This window comes from Taudactylus pleione, unplaced genomic scaffold (assembly GCF_031769625.1).
Source record: "Taudactylus pleione unplaced genomic scaffold, aTauple2 ptg000434l, whole genome shotgun sequence".
Classification (NCBI taxonomy): Eukaryota; Metazoa; Chordata; class Amphibia; order Anura; family Myobatrachidae; genus Taudactylus; species Taudactylus pleione.
The window spans coordinates 13,640-32,630 of record NW_028284836.1 but is presented as its reverse complement, the minus strand read 5'-3'; the positions used below and the strand labels follow the sequence as shown (position 1 = coordinate 32,630).

Sequence of the window (18,991 nt, the reverse complement as noted above, 5' to 3'; positions counted from 1 at the left end):
CACAGCAATCAGGACTTCTTATGGCCAAATATTAGTGTAGAATAGACGACAATGTGTTTGTATGAATTGGCAGCTTTGCCTCCTTAAAATCACCTGGATGTCACTAAGCATCTGTTCATTACTAAGCGACACCCTCTATAAAGGTGCCACCTATCATGATGGATGGCGTGAGGATGCCAATGAACTGCTTTCATGGATGGGTCGCTTGGTCCTGCTTCCAGTAATCATTACTCCCGTTACATTGATAAGTGAGGGAATGCGCCAGTCATTAATTCAAGGTACATTAACTTCTAATTACAATCCTCCGTGTACTGCACACTCTAAATATAGCCCAGTGTATGTAGCATGGCGGGGGGTGATGGAGATGCAAATAGCTGGTATAAAGCGCTGCTGGATATGTACAATATAATAGAGATAGAATAGATTGCAATGGGCTGTGGGAACAGGTTAAAGCCCTGATTGTGATGTGGGCAGTATTGTGCAGATGCAGGGAAGCGCCTATTCAACATCGTACAACTAAAATGCAAATGCAGCAGGAGGTGTCTATAAGAAACAGACGTCTCCTGCATGCATCTGCGATCCAGGTACTGCGCCCGAAGACTCAGCATGGGATCCCAATCGCTACCGTCTGTTGTGATGGATGCAGCCCTCGACCAATCTGCTTCAGCTGAAGCTCACTCAGACTGACTGTCACATATGGTTAGCTGGGTACAGGAAGTCTGCATCCTACGAAGAAGACCCTGGGCTCGGCATGCCTGCAAAACGGGGGTACAGCGGTCCTGGTCTCTGTTCCTGCTCTGACCCCCAAAAATGCCGAAGCATGTTAATCATGGTGCAGCTAAAGGAGGGCTGTGAGCGATCACGCAGGACACAAACATCGGATTTGTATGTAAACCATCGGGTACAAATCTCAGTCGGGCCCTAAGTTGGGTAATGAGGGTTACGTGCAGGAATATCAGGAAGTAGACATTTAGCTGCTGCACATAGACAACATGTTTTCTATCTTAATTGAGATTTGCTATACCTGCTCTTCTCTAATACCCTGCCATCACTACTCACCTTCCATATCATGCCAAGGCTGTGCCACCCACTCTTCTCTAACACCCTGCCATCACTACTCACCTTCCATATCATGCCAAGGCTGTGCCACCCACTCTTCTCTAACACCCTGCCATCACTACTCTCCTTCCACATCATGCCAAGGCTCTGCCACCCACTCTTCGCCAACACTACTCACCTTCCACATCATGCCAAGGCTGTGCCACCCACTCTTCTCTAACACCCTGCAATCACTACTTTCATTACTCATCATGCCAAGGCTGTGCCATTCACTATGGCAGTTCCCGTGCAGTGTGGCTTGGGCATCCCGCAGCATTACCCTAATGTCAAAATTCTGACAATGTCTACGTAATGACTGGTCTAGAATACACACCTATCTAAGAGAAGTGGTGGTGGTCAGTTGTCGCTCATTACAGAATGGGTCTATTTACTAAGCCTTGGGCCCATATTCAATTAGACGCGAAAAGTCGGAAACTTTTTACCTATTGTACTTTCCGCTGCTTTCGCCTGCTTGAAATGCGAATTCACCGCATGCGCATCCCCGAGATTCGCCCTATTCAATTACAGAACAGGCGAAAACGCAAATAGGCGAATGCATAACAGGCGGAAAGTACTGAATAGATTGGGGGAATCAGTCTGTACCCCAAAATAAGATGCACTGACAGTGGAAATCATTACAGATGTGTACTATTAGCCCTAATAAACGTACTTTGTGTCCTTAATTTATGTTAAATACTTTCTAAAAGCATATTTGTAAAAGTGTTTGAATAATGATAGAAAACAGTATTTTTTTGGTGAAAATAAATAGTCCAGTCAAATTTGGGGTATGTGAAAATGGGTGCTAGCATATATTTGTGTCTCTAAAGTGCACTTTTCTAAAATGTGAAAAAGCCACCTGCTGCATGCACCTGCAATCCTAAAAACACCGGCTGCATGCACTTGCAATCCTAAAAACACCGGCTGCATGCACCTGCAATCCTAAAAACACCAGCTGCATGCACCTGCAATCACAAAAACACTGGCTGCATGCACCTGCAATCCTAAAAACACCTGCCACATCCATACAGCCCATCCAAGAAAGCTATTTCGCTACTTTTTATCCTTGTCCCCCCACTTTTTTTAATTTTTCCCTCAAAAATGACGTCTTTTTTGGGGTGTTCTAAGATTATTATTTTTTTGGCTGATTTGTCCTTTGGGGGGTGTCCAAAGGGTTCTGATTCAATTTCCCACATTTCCACCCCAAAATAGAGATTTAGCATTTTTTTTCCGCCTGTCATTCATTGGAGAAACTGTTTCAGTGCATTAACTTTCTGTTTAGGCGAAAACGACCTGGAATTGAATTTTGAGATAAGACGCAAACAGGCGAAAAAGCGTCAATAGGCAAAACTTTTTCATCTTTTCGCGTCTAATTGAATACGGCCCTTGGATGGAGGTAAAGTGAACGTCTCAACCAATCAGCTCCTAATTGCCATGCCACAGGCTGTGTTTGAAAAATGTCAGTTAGGAGCTGAGTGGTTGGAACTTTATCTCTGTTCAGTTTATCTCCATCCATGGCTTAGTAAATAGATCCCTACTGAGAATTGCAGGAGAATACAGGATAAGAGTGGGTACTGTAGATCTGTGTATGCATTTAGAAGAAGTATTTATTAACCTTTTTATATAGCTTCAGCATATTCTGTTGCGCTTTACAATTAGGGCTTGTGCCCAGCATACAGTATGGGAGAAGTGCAGGTGAGATGGCGATTATCTGCATTCTGTTACAGCCATCATACAGAATAAGCAGATACTGAGATCTGCATTAGGAGTTACACTGTGCAGGTGAGATGGTGATTCTCTGCATTCTGTTACAGCCATCATACAGAATAAGCCGATACTGAGATCTGCATTAGGAGTGGCGCTGTGCAGGTGAGATGGTGATTCTCTGCATTCTGTTACAGCCATCATACAGAATAAGCCGATACTGAGATCTGCATTAGGAGTGGCGCTGTGCAGGTGAGATGGTGATTATCTGCATTCTGTTACAGCCATCATACAGAATAAGCAGATACTGAGATCTGCATTAGGAGTTACACTGTGCAGGTGAGATGGTGATTCTCTGCATTCTGTTACAGCCATCATACAGAATAAGCCGATACTGAGATCTGCATTAGGAGTGGCGCTGTGCAGGTGAGATGGTGATTATCTGCATTCTGTTACAGCCATCATACAGAATAAGCAGATACTGAGATCTGCATTAGTAGTGACACTGTGCAGGTGAGATGGTGATTCTCTGCATTCTGTTACAGCCATCATACAGAATAAGCCGATACTGAGATCTGCATTAGGAGTGGCGCTGTGCAGGTGAGATGGTGATTATCTGCATTCTGTTACAGCCATCATACAGAATAAGCAGATACTGAGATCTGCATTAGTAGTGACACTGTGCAGGTGAGATGGCGATTCTCTGCATTCTGTTACAGCCATCATACAGAATAAGCAGATACTGAGATCTGCATTAGGAGTGGCGCTGTGCAGGTGAGATGGTGGTTCTCTGCATTCTGTTACAGCCATCATACAGAATAAGCAGATACTGAGATCTGCATTAGGAGTGGTGCTGTACAGGTGAGATGGTGATTCTCTGCATTCTGTTACAGCCATCATACAGAATAAGCAGATACTGAGATCTGCATTAGGAGTGGTGCTGTGCAGGTGAGATGGTGATTCTCTGCATTCTGTTACAGCCATCATACAGAATAAGCAGATACTGAGATCTGCATTAGGAGTGGTGCTGTGCTGGTGAGATGGTGATTCTCTGCATTCTGTTACAGCCATCATACAGAATAAGCAGATACTGAGATCTGCATTAGGAGTGGCACTGTACAGGTGAGATGGTGATTCTCTGCATTCTGTTACAGCCATCATACAGAATAAGCAGATACTGAGATCTGCATTAGGAGTGGCACTGTGCAGGTGAGATGGTGATTCTCTGCATTCTGTTACAGCCATCATACAGAATCAGCAGATACTGAGATCTGCATTAGGAGTGGTGCTGTGCAGGTGAGATGGTGATTCTCTGCATTCTGTTACAGCCATCATACAGAATAAGCAGATACTGAGATCTGCATTAGGAGTGGTGCTGTGCACTTGCTCAGTGGTAATGGATGACCAGGTTCCCGGTTATGAATGAGGAACACTTGTATAGCAGCCTGCTAATGCTGGGATCAGGAGCTGGCGTGAGCGGTCCCTGGAAGCTGTCCAGCTCCCTGGCACCATGCAGGGGCTGCAGGTGGAATGCTATTCGGGGAAGAGCACGAGGGACATGTTGCCAGCAGCAGCTCATGACCAGATGCCTACACTGCAGATGAGTCAGGGAGGGAGGGCTGGGAGACGTGGGGAGTATTGGTGTTCTGCTCCATTCTCTCCACCCCTGTCCCTCTGACATATGGGACTACACCTACTCCATCACAGGCTCCAATTGGCCGCTTCTGGAGGATGTGTCCTATAAGTAGCCAGGCACACGTTTGGTCTTGTCAGAAACATACACACAGCCAGTTGTGAGGTAAGGCAAGAAGACAGCTGTCACTGTATTTATGTTTATATATATTATAATGTATTGTATTGTTGCACCTGGTTCTATTATACAGGGATTCCCTATATGTCCTTTGTTTAAATCCTAACAAAATTGGACGGGATTAATTGTATTTTTGGAAAACATGGCTCAGTGGGTAAGAGCTTTCTATTGGAAACTTTTTTTGACTTCTACCTGTCAAGTTATTGTGATCCATTCTTTATTGAGCTTGATTTTTTTTTTTTTTTAATCTATCACTTTTTTTTTCTTAAAGGGTTAAAAAAGTGTGTGTATGTATATTTCTGTGTTCCAGAAAGGTAGCCGTGTACAGGAGATGGTCTAGTTGAGTTCATGCGTTATTGCACTAGATATACAGAATTTATACCATTGCAGAGAAGTAATAAAACCTTATTTCATTTTTTTTTTTTTTTTTTTTGAGTAATCTCACATGAGCATTTCTGTATACATGTATGTACATAGCAGGAATAGCCGGGTCAGGCTGCCCTATTACTATAGGAATACTGCAAGGTACATGTCCCATAGACGGAATGTAGTCTGATGGGACTTTACTACAGTATGTGTGAGCTGCACTTGTGACTGAAGATCGGCTGCATCTAATGTTCTACAAACGTCGCTTGGAATTGATTCTTCTGCCATCAGACAGGATGAATCGCTGTAATCTCTGCATGGGGAATAATTGCATGTGTGGAGCACAGTGTAATTGGGAAGGAGATCGGCTAGTGATTAGTGATTCACAAAGGGTGTAAATTGTTCAGGGTTATTGCACTATATGCTGGGAACACTATTACTGGATATTAGTCACACAGAACCTGTCTGTAATTAAACAGATTGTCTCCAATCCAAATGTAATTAATGGGATGTGCAGACTTATCCTACGGAAACTGTGCGGAGCACTAAAGGTCTTACTTCTAGCAAACTGGAACTCTTAAACCCACGTCATATAGTCTGTAAGGGAAACCATCATCAGTGTGGTTATGTAATGTGCTATTGCAGTATAGCTGGAATGCAGCAAGTGACTCTCCAGTTATTGGATCTAGAAGATCCAATGATGGGACTTGTAGTTCCACAACTGATGGGGAGACACTGGTTGTCCTACCATTTTATTGGGTTATACAGTTGGAGGGGGGGATGCAAGATTATATAAAAGAATATGTAACCTTATTGTTGCCTAATCCTATGCAATGGAAGAGGGTAAAAGCTGGAAACATAGTAAATGCATTGAAAAAGCCGTAACTCCATAGTAAGGGCCTGATTCAGAGGCGCTCGCAAAAAGCGAGCGCTCGCTCTGAATCAGGGCGGGTGCTGTTTTTTTTTTTTTAGTTTTGGCCTCTGGCCGCTCGCATAGCTGTGGGTGACCACCCACAGCTATTGCGAGCGGCCAGGATGATGGTCGTGATGGTCAAGACCATCGGGCTTGCGACGAGACCCTTGTGGTAGGGTCTCTTGGCCGCAAACCCCAGAGAGCTTCTGGCTCTAATAGAGACGGAAGCTCTCCCACTGACATCACTTGTGATGTCAGTGGGGCCGCCCACAAACGGCAGGCGTTCGCTTGGGAATGCCTCCGTTTGTGAAGTCACCCCCCCCGGCCACGCCTCCAAAATGGTGCGAGCTGTCAATCAACATCAACAGCTGCCCCTTTTGTAGTGAGCCACGGAGCGAGTGCTTTTTGCGCTCGCTCACACCGCGCGTGCGCACTGGTCCACCATCGACTCGCTTGCGAGTGCGTCTGAATCAGACCCTAAGTGTATTAGAAAAGCCGGAAATCATATTACATGTATTGAAAAAAACGGAAATCCAGAGTAAATGTATTGAAAAAGCCAAAAATCCAGAGTAAATGTATGATTGCCGGCTTTTTCATTGCATTTACTATAATTTCCAGCTTTTTTTAATGCACTTTACTATGATTTCCGGCTTTTTCAATACATGTAATATGATTTCCGGCTTTTCTCATACATTTTCTATGGATTTCCGGCTTTTTCAGTACAGTTTACATTGTATCCGGCTTTTTTAATGCAGTTACTATGTTTCCGGCTATTACCCACACCCCTATGCAAGCACGACTGTTGGGTATTAATTGCTCATCTGTTGATTCCCTAAGTTGCTGGTCTGTTTCGCCGCTGACTTTCTAAGGAAAATCTGCTCAAATTGATCTAAAAGATATTTGTAGATAAAATATTTAATTGACCAGGGGTTGCTGGCTTCTGAATTTAAGACAACAAAGTTAATCATGTCTGGTCTAACACCCGTCTTCTCATCTCGGTGATCTGAGAGGGAAAATACAAAGTTCTAGGCGACTTTGAATAGTCTTTTATATGTACAGTACTTTGCACTGGGTGCTGCCTGTGGTGCGGAGACTGAGAAGCTGATCCAGGCAGCGAGACCCCCCCCTTTAACCATCGATTGCCTGAGTTGGGATTACGTGACCCCTCAGCATCCTCTTAAAGTCTCCTGCTGTGCCACGCAAGCAATCTGACACCGAGAGGGGGGCTTTCTCATCCACAGCTTAACACTTGAGCTGGCTGAGAACCGGCCTGTACAGACTGGCTCCCACTTGCAAACTTTCAGATCCAAACCCACATAATATAATCACTAGAACCCACTGCAAGAAATACACAGGTCGAGTGGTGTACAGGAGGTTTTTGGGGTCACCTAAAGTAGTTTACATGTGAAGTCTGACTGTATATATAAATATTGTAGTACTGTGTTGGTGTTTTGGACTGAACCCCCATCTAAGGTGGTGCTGTACTCAGCAGAACATGCTCACCCCCCTTATTTGTAATGGCCACTTACAGATTTGGGGTGCACCAAATTGCAGTCTATGGGGTCTATTACTAAGCAATGTTAGGAGGCAGAGTGAAAAGTGATAAGGTGCCAGCCAATCAGCTCCCAACTGTCATTTTTCAAACGCAGCCTGTGAGATGACAGTTGGGAGCTGATTGGCTGGCACCTTATTACTTTCTTATCACTTTTCACTCTGTCTCCTAACACTGCTTAGTAAATAGACCCCTATAGTTTACATGGCCCCTCAGGACGCAGATTCCCGGCTGACATGGGCGTGTGTGTATAATGCAATGAGATCATTTGGGATAAGCAGTTTTTTAGTTTTGTTTTATTTTTTTGGGGAACACCAGTCTTTACAGGGAATAGAAGTGTTGTCTCCTAAACTGTTGCTGAAAACATCCGTGTAATGTGTCATGTCATTGTAGTTGTGATGGATTGTATACTGGGCTACAGTATATAACACTGCTATTACTTATTATAGGGGCTGGGTAAGAGTGAATGCTGCAGCTCCAGTTAGTGCTCTCCTTCCCGTATATCATGGAAATGTTGTTTTCCAGGCTATTAAGTTGTCCGTTCCTCTCAGTCTTCTGTTCCAGAGATGTCTGTAGTGAGGACGTTAACGAGAGGGGCGAAGCAGGTCCTGCAGAGCCCCGTGTGCGGGTGTCAGACTGTCACAGCTGTTCGTTTTATCGGCTTCTCACCTCGTCAGGTGACCTCAGATGCCAACTTCCACTCTGTGTCCTTCTCCGAGGCAGACCACCCACGTGTGCTCATCACTGGTACGTGATCATACCCAGATCGCCTGCTGAGCTCTGCAGACGAGGATTGTGAATTGATTGTTGAATATGTACTTATTGGGTAACTTCTTCTGTCCTAGAAAACATGCAATGTCATACTATTGTCTCCTGCTCCTTCTGCATCCAGCACACACCTTCCCCACATGTTCTTCTATATATTGTGCCTCCTACCTCTCACCTGCCTGCCCTCCTTGCACCTCCTGCCTCTCCCCTGCCTGCCCTTTTTGTGTCTCCTGCCACTGCCCTGCCTGCCCTTCTTGCATATACTGCCTCTCCCCTGCCTGCCCATCTCACGGCTCCTGCCTCTCCCCTGCCTGCCCATCTCACGGCTCCTGCCTCTCCCCTGCCTGCCCATCTCACGGCTCCTGCCTCTCCCCTGCCTGCCCATCTCACGGCTCCTGCCTCTCCCCTGCCTGCCCATCTCACGGCTCCTGCCTCTCCCCTGCCTGCCCATCTCACGGCTCCTGCCTCTCCTCTGCCTGCCCATCTCACTGCTCCTTCCACTCCTCCATTGCTTACGCCAACCACAAACTTTTTCTGTTACACAGAGTGGAATAGCCCCTATAGCTGAAACGATACTGTACTAGTGTAAACTATATGGTGAGGGGTAACTATGGATATGTGACGTGCACGTTGCCATCTGTATAGGTTTCCTCAGCATCAGTAACAATGGTCTGAACCTTTGTTTGTTTGTTTGTTTGTTTGTGCATTTAAGACTATTGTGTAGGAAGTAAGAGAGTGAATCTGTTCTATGCCTGTGGCCATGATCCCCTCCCCTGGCCATGACGGCTCAGGAATACCTTCGCTTGTTTACCAGCATATCTGTGATTCCTGACCACTCTTCTGTCTGACTCTGCATTCTGTTCTTCCCTGTATACATGTGTACTTTTATCTCCCCCAGGAGGATTGGGCCAGTTGGGAGTTGGACTCGCCAAACTGCTAAGGTACGGTCACCAGTTCAAACACCTTGGGGGTAGATGTATCTAACCTTTGTGTGAGATAAAATGGAGAAGTTGACCATAGCAACCAATCAGCTTCTAACCTTCATTTCACAGACCGTGGGGAGTTAATGATAGCTAGAAGCTGATTGGATGCTATGGGCAATTTCTCCACTTTATCTCACTCAAAGGTTTGATGCATCTCTCACTCGTTTTTTTTCTATTTAAAGAAATTTCTAAGAGCCCTACCCATTATACCAAAGAAATAATATATAATTGTACAAAACCCTTGATGGGAAAATATCCTATTTAATATGACTTCATTTGCACGCTTCCAACAACCAATGGAAAATGAGCAAAGCAGGGGGTCCCTGGGACTTCCCTCAACTGATAGCCAATCGCTAGTGGTTTCCCACTCTGTCGATTCGTGATTGGCTGCCGTTAAACAGGAGTCCTGGGAACTCTCTGCTTGTGGATTACAATGGCTCGAGATAGATCTTTAAATATGTTGTGCACAAGGGGTTTGGTGAAAGCTTTGATTCAATTAAAGTTTAGTGAAAAATGTGTCTTGTAGCGTACACCTCATTCCACAATAAAAGGGTCCACTTTGGTGGCAAAGCTGCAACTGTATGGCTCCCAATCTAATTATCCCCCTCCCCACCCCCTGCAGTTCTGTATGGCTAGATACCTACCAAATGTAAAGCGAGGGCAAATGTACCCCTCCTAGATGTACATTGGCAGCAGGTCTGCCCAGCAGTATTGGAAAAGGTAAGGCTGGCTACATCTGTAACATTAACAGCCTTTGAACTGAATTGTGGGAAATATTACACGAAGGATTGGGTCGTATTCAGGGTTTACTATAAAGTCTCCTATACATGCAGCTTTGTGGTATGGACATTTGTGCAGCTGAGTGTAAGACGGTGACTAGTGCGCGTTTCTCTTTGTAGGAAACAATTTGGGAAGAATAACATTATCCTATCTGACATCCGGAAGCCCCCAGACGATGTCTTCTATAGTGGTAAGAGACCCTGCACTGTGCGCTGATTGCATTTCAGGCGGTCCTGTAAAGATAAAATGAATTGATTGAGCTGAGAACAGGTTCTGGTTACGTTGGCTCTATTCCACCGTTGCACAAAATTCTACATGAACTGCAAGTCTTTACATTCTGTGCAGCGTCTTGTGTTCCTTTATGCTTTTGTAGCAGTGAAAAGGGGGTGGGGAAGATACGCTACCGCTGGTGGTACAATGCTATGGTCTGTATGTACATTTTCTAGTGTGAAGAGAGCGCAGTGCAGAAGTTGGATAGTACTAAGGTCCATTTCAGTCGCAAAAGGACCTCTTAGTCTAGTCTTCATTTAGACACAAATGTGTTTAGGTTTTGCTCAGAAGTTGGACAGCTGGGCCCATATTACCAGTGTAGGGACCAGCCCTTTGGATCATAGCGCAATGAGGTTTCTTAGCTGATCAGTATGGCCTGTAGGTGAACCTCAATGGAGGACAATCTGGGCCCTTTAAACTGTAGACTCAGGAGGTACTTTATGGAGGAGAGTTCATGGAAATTCTCCACATTGTCAGGAAGCCAGGCTGACTGTGTTGGTGACCACACAGAGTTCTAGGATCATACAGTGTGTGGCCCTACTTTACTCAGCGGCAGTTGCACTCGTGTAACCTGGAGTATTGGCAAATAAGAGCAGCATAGCCTAACATAAGGATCACCGTTTATGGTTTGCACTTCACCAGGACGTAGGGGTGTATGTTTTTATATATTTATTGGTTCTTTAAAATATCTAAGATCTGTCACGGGATCCGACAGAGTGCACCTATTTGACAAAAAAGAATTTTGGCAGGGCCTGCCTTTTTACATTTTAAAGCGTAAATTTTAGGCTGGGTACACACCTAAAGATTTTCTGTCCAACCATCCAACTAGGAGATTGGTTGGAATGAAAATCTGGTAAGGTATGGGAGTAAATGACAATCAGCAATTTTCTCCCAAACGCCGATAAATGGACCAAAACTGTTGTTTGAACAAATTGTTTAGATCAAACATTTAACAAACTTGTCTGACGGCCAATTTCATCTGTTTTCTGGCATTTAGGAGCAAATTGCTGATCATCAGTTACTCCCATACGTTACCAGATTTTCATTCCAACCAATCAACTAGTTGGCTGGTTGGACAGAAAATCTTTACATGTGTGGCCAGCTTAACACTTGCACCCCTAACAAATAACCCGCTCTAGTCAATCAAACAGCTGACCTTTCCTTTCCCCAAGGACCTTTCATTTATTCCGATATCTTGGACTACAAGAATCTCCGCGAAATAGTGGTAAACAATCGGATCACCTGGCTGATACACTACAGCGCCCTGCTCAGCGCGGTTGGCGAGGCAAATGTCCCTCTGGCCAGAGCAGTCAATATTACTGGTAAGATAAGTAGTTGACTTACTAGTGGCCATGTGTTACTTCTAGCCCTGCCGACTATGCTAACTGTAATGTACAATCTACAGGTCTACACAATATCCTGGACATAGCTGCAGAGCATGGCCTACGCCTGTTTATACCCAGCACGATAGGGGCTTTCGGACCGACCTCTCCAAGAAACCCAACCCCTGATCTGTGTATACAGAGGCCAAGGACCATCTACGGGGTTTCTAAAGTCCACGCAGAGTTAATGGGAGAGGTATGAATTCTTCACAATGCTCCCACCCATCTTACTATTCTCTCTGTTGCACTTCACCCATTATTCCAACCCCTGTTCATCTATTCATGTAGAAGCCCTTTCCAAAATAGAAAATATTGCTAAAAAAGTCAGAGAGAGATAAGGGCACAAACCGAGAAATAGGAGATGAAAAAAAGATTGAACAAAACCAAAAGGGATGAAGCAAGTTAAACGTAAAAGAAGTAGTCCGGCTAGTTTATTGTATGAGACGTGTTCACCACGCGTTTTATGAACTTAAGAAGAAATTGTACTCACCGGTAGCCTTTCTTCTCTTTAGCTCACAGCCAGAAAAAGATGAACTGTGTTTTATATATTAAATACTCCTGTTAATATATTAAGGTATGAATGTGTCGGTATTGGCTGTACGGATGGGGTTAACTTGGCTCACAGCTCGACTTGTGAAATCCAGACTTGTGCCCTTATTCATTCGGTAATGCTCAGTTGCCAAGGCGTGTTCTAATTGAATGGCGTATTTACTTCACAAGAAGCATTCTTTCTGCTGATTCGACAGTCTCCTAAAGTTAGCATACATCTGCCGATCCAGGAGGTTATGCCAGCCAAAAACGTAAGTCTCTGGCTGGAAGTAAACACAGCATTTCCTATTGTGAGTGCCTGCTTAATGCTGGTTATTTGAGCCAAGGCTATCTGAGGTCAAATACAGTGTCATTTTCTTTTTACAGTATTATCACTACCGATACGGGTTGGACTTCCGATGCCTGCGGTATCCCGGCATTATCTCAGCAGACTCCCAGCCTGGAGGAGGGACGACGGGTAAGCTGTCTCGTGTAAACAGAAAGAGGGGAGGTGTTTCCCAAAGCAGCCAATCCAATTGTAGCTATCCTTTTCTAGACTGTGGGAGAGATGTATCAAGGCTTGGAGAGCGATAAAATACCAACCAATCAGCTCATTTTCCAAACAAAGCCTGTAAAGTGACAGAGGCTCATTGGTAGTTTGTCGCTCCACTTTCTTTGTCCTAGCCTTGATACGGCTCCCCCTGTACAAGATAAAAATGATAGCTAGAATCTTTTTGGTTGCTATGGGCAACGTCTCCACTTTTCTTCTTTTAGAAGTTTTAGTAAATATGCCACCTGACCTTGTAGCGCTTACAGTTCAGTCAAGATTCCTTTAGACTGAATGCACAATATGTTTAGCTTCTATTTAACAATGCATTAACAAAGAATGCTCAGCAAAACCTGTAAACCGCTGTGGTGGTTTCTGTTAAATATTGTCCCTATATACTAGTAGAACATGGGCCTAATTGGTAAAACATTTGCATACACTATTTCAGATTACATTGGTTACTTACAAACATTGTTGAAAGATGAGACATTTTATTGTAACGTGGACTAAACGGATACAGGGGGAGGGGTATCAAACCTTGGAGAGAGAAAGTACCTAACAGTTGGCTCCTAACTGTCATTTTTCAAACACATCCTGTAAAATGACAGGAGCTAATTTGTTGGTGCTCTATCTCTCTTCAAGGTTTGATACATCTCCCCTACAAGCGTCTGTCTACTGAATAATCATTCTCTAGGCGTTTTCTCCCTCATTGGTTATATTGGGGGAAATGGTGAGTCGTGAGTTAGGCTGTGATTGTAGTAGAACATTATCTAGTCCAGGATTTCTTAACTCCAGCCTTCAAGTACCCCCAACAGGTCATGTTTTGTGGATCTCTTCAATCCTGCACAGGTGAGTTCATCTAATTTGCAGGGTCAGTAATTATCCCACATGCTTCCACGGACAGAAATCCTCAAAACATGGCCTGTTGGGGAAACTTGAGGGTTGAGGTTGAGAACCACTGGTCTAGACAGTACCTTTTTTTTTTTTTTTTCTTCAACCCAAAGGACAATGAAAGTGGGCAGTTTTCCTGATCGTAAAATATACCTAAAAAGTACAGGATAAAGAATAATGTAATTGGTAAAAGTTGCTGGGGGCCAAACCAAATAATCTTCTTTTCTATGGGTAGATAGCTTCTACTGATGGCACTTTATACACCGTACATAGATGCACCAGAACAGTAATGATCTTCAATGACTGTCCCTGCTGGCATTGAAATGAGGCATTGTAGTAAGCTTGCAAAGTCTAGAACCAACCTGTCGCTCACGAGCTACTGGTGTCTAGCGGCCACAATCTGGGTAGCTCGCCTTACAGCTACAACGGTAGCACGGCGTGTAGCTCGCCTTGCAGCACTAACCTGATGGCGCGCATCCCACGCATAGGATGTGCATGTCATACGCGGCGGCAGTGCATGACCGACACTGCCAGCAGGCTCACAGCTGACCGGGCACTTGTTTGGTAGGAGGGTGGGACCAGGCCATCTGCTGTCCCACCTGCATAATACATCCAGCAGCACCCTGCTCCCCGCTGATAGCTTTCAACAGGCATCAGAGGTACAGATTGGGCACTTTGAAAGGGTATGAGGGACATGGCCATCCACTGTGTTCTGTCTGCACAAACCATCCAGTAGCCCCCTACTCCCCACTGACCACTCTCCACGTGCATCGGCACTTTAAAGTGGGTGTGGTGCCTGTCTATTCAGGTTATTAGCCAGATTTTAGCTATCAAACATAAAATGTGTCTCTTCAAGACGTCTCGTTTTTCTCAAGTAGCTCCCACCCCAACTAAGGTTGGAGACCAGTAGTCTAGAACATCTATGAAGCATTAAGGGGTCTATTTTCTCCTTGTAGATTACGCAGTCCAGATATTCCATGATGCCATCAAGACGGGTAGATTTGTCTGTAACTTGAAGCCGGACACCCGTCTCCCGATGATGTACATTGATGACTGCCTGCGAGCGACGGTCGAGATGCTGCAGGCTCCGGCTGAATCTCTCACAATGAGGACCTACAACATCAACGCCATGAGTTTCAGCCCCGAGGAGCTGGCCCAGGAGGTGCAGAAACATTTGCCGGAGCTAGAGGTGGTTTACAACATGGATGCCGTCCGGCAGGCTATTGGTAAGTGCAAGGTCCATAGACTGAAAAGTGAGAGCGGCTAGCTTTAGTTTTATTTTTAGCTTGATTGTTCGCTAGAAGAGTTCCGTCGCTTGGGCATGTAATGCAAACAGATGTTCCAGCTGCCATGGGTGCAACTACAATTGAGGCGCCAAGTCCCATTAGCAGATGCCATCAATAATTGAATACAATACTAGTTTGTTGTTTTTTTTTTTTTCAATTATGAATATTCATCACACAGAATAGCTCCATTGTGCAGGGTGATGGTGGCACTATTAGGTTATATGGAGTTGGTACAATTTCCTATAAATCTACCAAATTGGCCATATTTTCTAAAGTGAAGTAAGAGGCTTGAATATTCCAAAGCCCAGGGATTTAATGCCCATATCATATGGCCAGAATTGGTGGACTGGACGAAAAAGTGGACATGTGGCTTCCATATGCTTAGACGTTTCTTTTGTAAAGAAAAAAAAAAAAAATCTTCAAAAATTTTGCTTTTTGTTTACAGCTTCGTGAATCGTTTGTATGTCTTTAAGAATCTTTGGTTTTTAAAACTGTCAACTGTTGGTCCAATTATTTGGGTTTTATTTTTATCCACCTTATGATCGGCCACATCAAATGAGTAAAGGTGTCACACCGTTGGTCCAGGATTTGTTTTTTTTTTTTTTTTTTTAATTAGCCTAACTAATGCATTATATAGTTGTTCATTATGACTTGTTCTTCCCAAGTAGTAAATAGTTGCGGTCCCTACTCCAGGACCCTCGGCTTTGCCGAAACTGAAAGCTGACCACTTTTAATGCAGGAGAACTTAATCCGCCTGGTACTCCTGCCAATAGAGGCCATCTACATGGCATAGCAAGTCTGCTGAACTAATCTGTGTCTTGTTTCTTGTGCCCTCTAGCCGACAGTTGGCCAATGAATTTTGATGATGAAAATGCCCGCAACGACTGGGGCTGGAAACATGAATACGACCTACCGGAGCTGGTAACGACCATGCTCACCCACCTGAACACCGAATGCCGGGCTGTCCAGGCCAGCTGATCCCACCTGTAGGGACAATAACTTTGTCTCCTGGCACATACGGGAGACTAGACACAAATGTACAAGAGCATTGTCTATTTTGTTGTTACAACTAGCAAGAACAGATATATTTAATTTATAGAATGCATTCAGTTTATTGGATGGAAGGAAACAGATGTTGATAAATCTGCACCTAGCCATTACTTGAAGATACGTTACTTGGGATCTAGGCAGCGGTACACAATGTACATTTCTGCTATTCCCATAATCCTTCTGGTAGGCCAACAACTATTTAATGGTTGTAGGTTACCTACAGCTTGAGCTATAAAAACACGAAGCTAAATTCTATTATATTTTTCCATTTTCTCTTGATTATTTCTTCATATAATGCTAGCCTAGAATAGTACATTTTTGTGTCACAGATAATATTTTTTAAAGGGTTTTCCATGAAGGATTTAGGCATCTTTTCCAATATTACGGGTGGCACCAACAGGCCCTGATAGGTAAAAAGTCCATTCCGGCTTTAAAATTTAATCCAGGTGTATAAAATTTTAATGCAAATTATTTTATGGCCTTCATAGCATAAAAAAAACATAAAGTAAACCAGAAAAATGCTCATCTTCAGTGCATCTAATTTTTTGTAAAAGTGCATATGCATCTGCATTGTGAGTCTGTACCGGTGTGCTCCAAGAATTCAGCTTTTTGGGTTTTTTTGTTTTTAAATTTAAACTTTTAATGTAATTTTTTTTAATCCTGGAATATTGCTCATTAATGTCTTGAATTCATGGTGGGGCTGTCTTTATTTCGTATTGCAAATCAAAAGTACCTACAATTTCCTTTCCTGTGTCCAGTGCATTCGGATGATACAAAAGGTACCTGAACTCCATTGGGAATAAAAGTTTGTGCCTCCCCCAAAAAACAACCTCCTTAAATATCATTTAGAGATCTTGTGTCACAAACTGGCTTTTAATTTTTTGTTAAGAAATTGGGATCCTGCTATGACAACCGGCTGTTAATCTGTATGTGAACAGATATACAACCTTTGACCAAACACATTATCCTAGAATGGAGTCTAGACACCCACATATCGCCTGTGAATGGGCAGTATGTTGGCTCCACCCACTCATCTAAAGGCAAACTGGGCAAAACCTTTTATTCAGGCACACAGACTGTGTATGTATTATCCAGATGTAATCTTCCACTGCATGGTCCTCCTTAGCCTATCTTTTAAACGTTTATATATTTACAGTTTTTCTATTACTTGATTTTACATTTAAATTTCATTGTGTCATTGTTTCATTTTATACTAACTTTTTTTTTTATTTTTTTTTTGGGGGGGATTTGGAGTGAAGGTCATTTTATGACCAGTTGCGCCCTACATTCTGTGAACACATGCATTCTGTCTTCTTAACTTTTTTTTTTTTTTTTTTTTCGTTGTTGTACAGAAGAACTATTAAAATAAAATGTAATCTATATGATTAGCATGTAACTTTAAACCATAGTTCAAAAGCAACAAACCCAACACTACAGTTTTAAGAATAAAATAGAGCAAACTTATAATAACCCCTTCTGGGAAATGTTTTTGCTAATTTATACATTGACATACTATAATCCGTATTTGTTATGATATAGTGCAAAGAAGAAGCGAACGGAGTTTCCTCTGGAATATCCGCAGAGAAGCAGTAACTCTAATTGAGGAAACCTTTATTACTTGAATATAAAATGTTAAGTCCAACATTGACTTGAAGATTCGAACATTTCCTTTTTTTTTTTTTTTTTTAATTTATATTCCTTCCCCTCCCCCTAGAGTGCAGATCTAGAGAAAATGTTTAGTAGTCTTTAGAATTAGAACTACTGCTGGTGGGTCTCTCTTGCTTTTATCCAGAGCCGATGCGGACCAATTTGGTCCCCTAGGAAAGATTTTAGCTTAAACAACGTGCAAAGAGACCACCATGCCTGTTGGGAACCCCCCAAGCAATGGTGCCCTAGGCATTCATCTATATGGCCTGATCTCAAGTGTGTTACTGCTTTTATCTTTGTATACTGTATATTTTGCATGTTCATTGTTCTCAAAATTTTATGTGTATGTACATTTTTCTCTGTTTTATGATATTTGAGGACAAAATGGTAAACTAGGAATATTTGCTCCATGTATTCCAGGCATAATAACATTATTACAGGGCATTTAGAATAATTGACGCTTGTTTCTTGAATTGCTAAAAAGGACAAATTTTGTGGATTTATAGATTCTGAACCAAAAAGTGTATTTATTAGTAAAAACTTGGAACACCAAAATAAATGCTAAATTGACAAATGGTCATATTTATTAAATTATGCTTATTACTGTTATAAGTTATTTCTTATTGCGGTGATTTAAAAAAAAAAAAAAACCCACCAATTTTTATTTATTTATTTTTTTTAACCTTTATGCAGAGGTCTGTATAAAGGCAAAACTGGAGAAATGTGAAGAACTTGAATTTCTGGTTGATATTATTATTTTTTTTTTTTTGCATGAAAAGATTTGTGGATATATTCGATTTCTTTATTTTATTTCATTTTTTTTATACATTTTGGAGCAAATATTTGGTCCTTTATAGTTTTTTTTTTGTTGGTTATTTTATTTTTTTGACACACAAACTGTTAATGGTGATAGTTGTAGCTACATGTATTTGTTTCTCTATCATTAAACTTAAGATTTCCTCTTACACTTGATATATAGATCTGAGAAAGCCAAGATAATGTGCAAGATTTCTGAAGATATTTACTATAATCCAGACCACTCAATATAGTATGTGAGCTATCGTGCTGGAACAATGTGAATTGTACAACTCTATAATGACCAATGAGTGTGAGCTATATGATCACTATTTTTGTAAATTAGAGCATGGACATATTTTTGCATCTTCTGGTTGTACTATAGCAAGAATATCTTTTAATAAATTTAAAATACAAAATGATCCTGTAGGTTTTGTGTTCTTTAGAAAGACTATGTTCACAACTCACCGTCTATGCTATGTTTAAAATGAAATGAGGAAAAAAAAAAGTATTAACATTTTAGTTTAGTCCTCTATGAAGAACCTAGTGGGCCAAAGTCCCAAACGTATGTTTTTTTTTTTTCTTTAAAATCTAAAATAACCATTGAATCCAAAGGCATAAAGA

General features: G+C 42.5%; 1 protein-coding gene across 1 annotated transcript; it reads left to right on the top strand.

Annotated features, from left to right (window-relative positions):
* Positions 1 to 4,570: 4,570 nt before the first annotated feature.
* LOC148505912 (L-threonine 3-dehydrogenase, mitochondrial-like) lies at positions 4,571 to 18,789 on the top strand. The gene is made up of 9 exons (XM_088447542.1): positions 4,571 to 4,597; positions 7,992 to 8,187; positions 9,107 to 9,149; positions 10,091 to 10,161; positions 11,414 to 11,563; positions 11,647 to 11,819; positions 12,539 to 12,629; positions 14,546 to 14,815; positions 15,714 to 18,789. The coding sequence occupies exons 2-9, from the start codon at positions 8,007 to 8,009 to the stop codon at positions 15,851 to 15,853; spliced, it is 1,119 nt and encodes a 372-aa protein (XP_088303668.1). The 5' UTR covers positions 4,571 to 4,597; positions 7,992 to 8,006; the 3' UTR covers positions 15,854 to 18,789.
* The last annotated feature ends 202 nt before the right edge of the window (positions 18,790 to 18,991 follow it).

Coding starts and splice junctions, on each gene's coding strand:
- LOC148505912 (XM_088447542.1), top strand. CDS start 8,007: ATGTCTGTAGTGAGGACGTTAACGAGAGGGGCGAAGCAGGTCCTGCAG. Junction 11,564..11,646: donor CAGAGCAGTCAATATTACTG/GTAAGATAAGTA, acceptor TACAATCTACAG/GTCTACACAATATCCTGGAC. Junction 12,630..14,545: donor GCCTGGAGGAGGGACGACGG/GTAAGCTGTCTC, acceptor TTCTCCTTGTAG/ATTACGCAGTCCAGATATTC.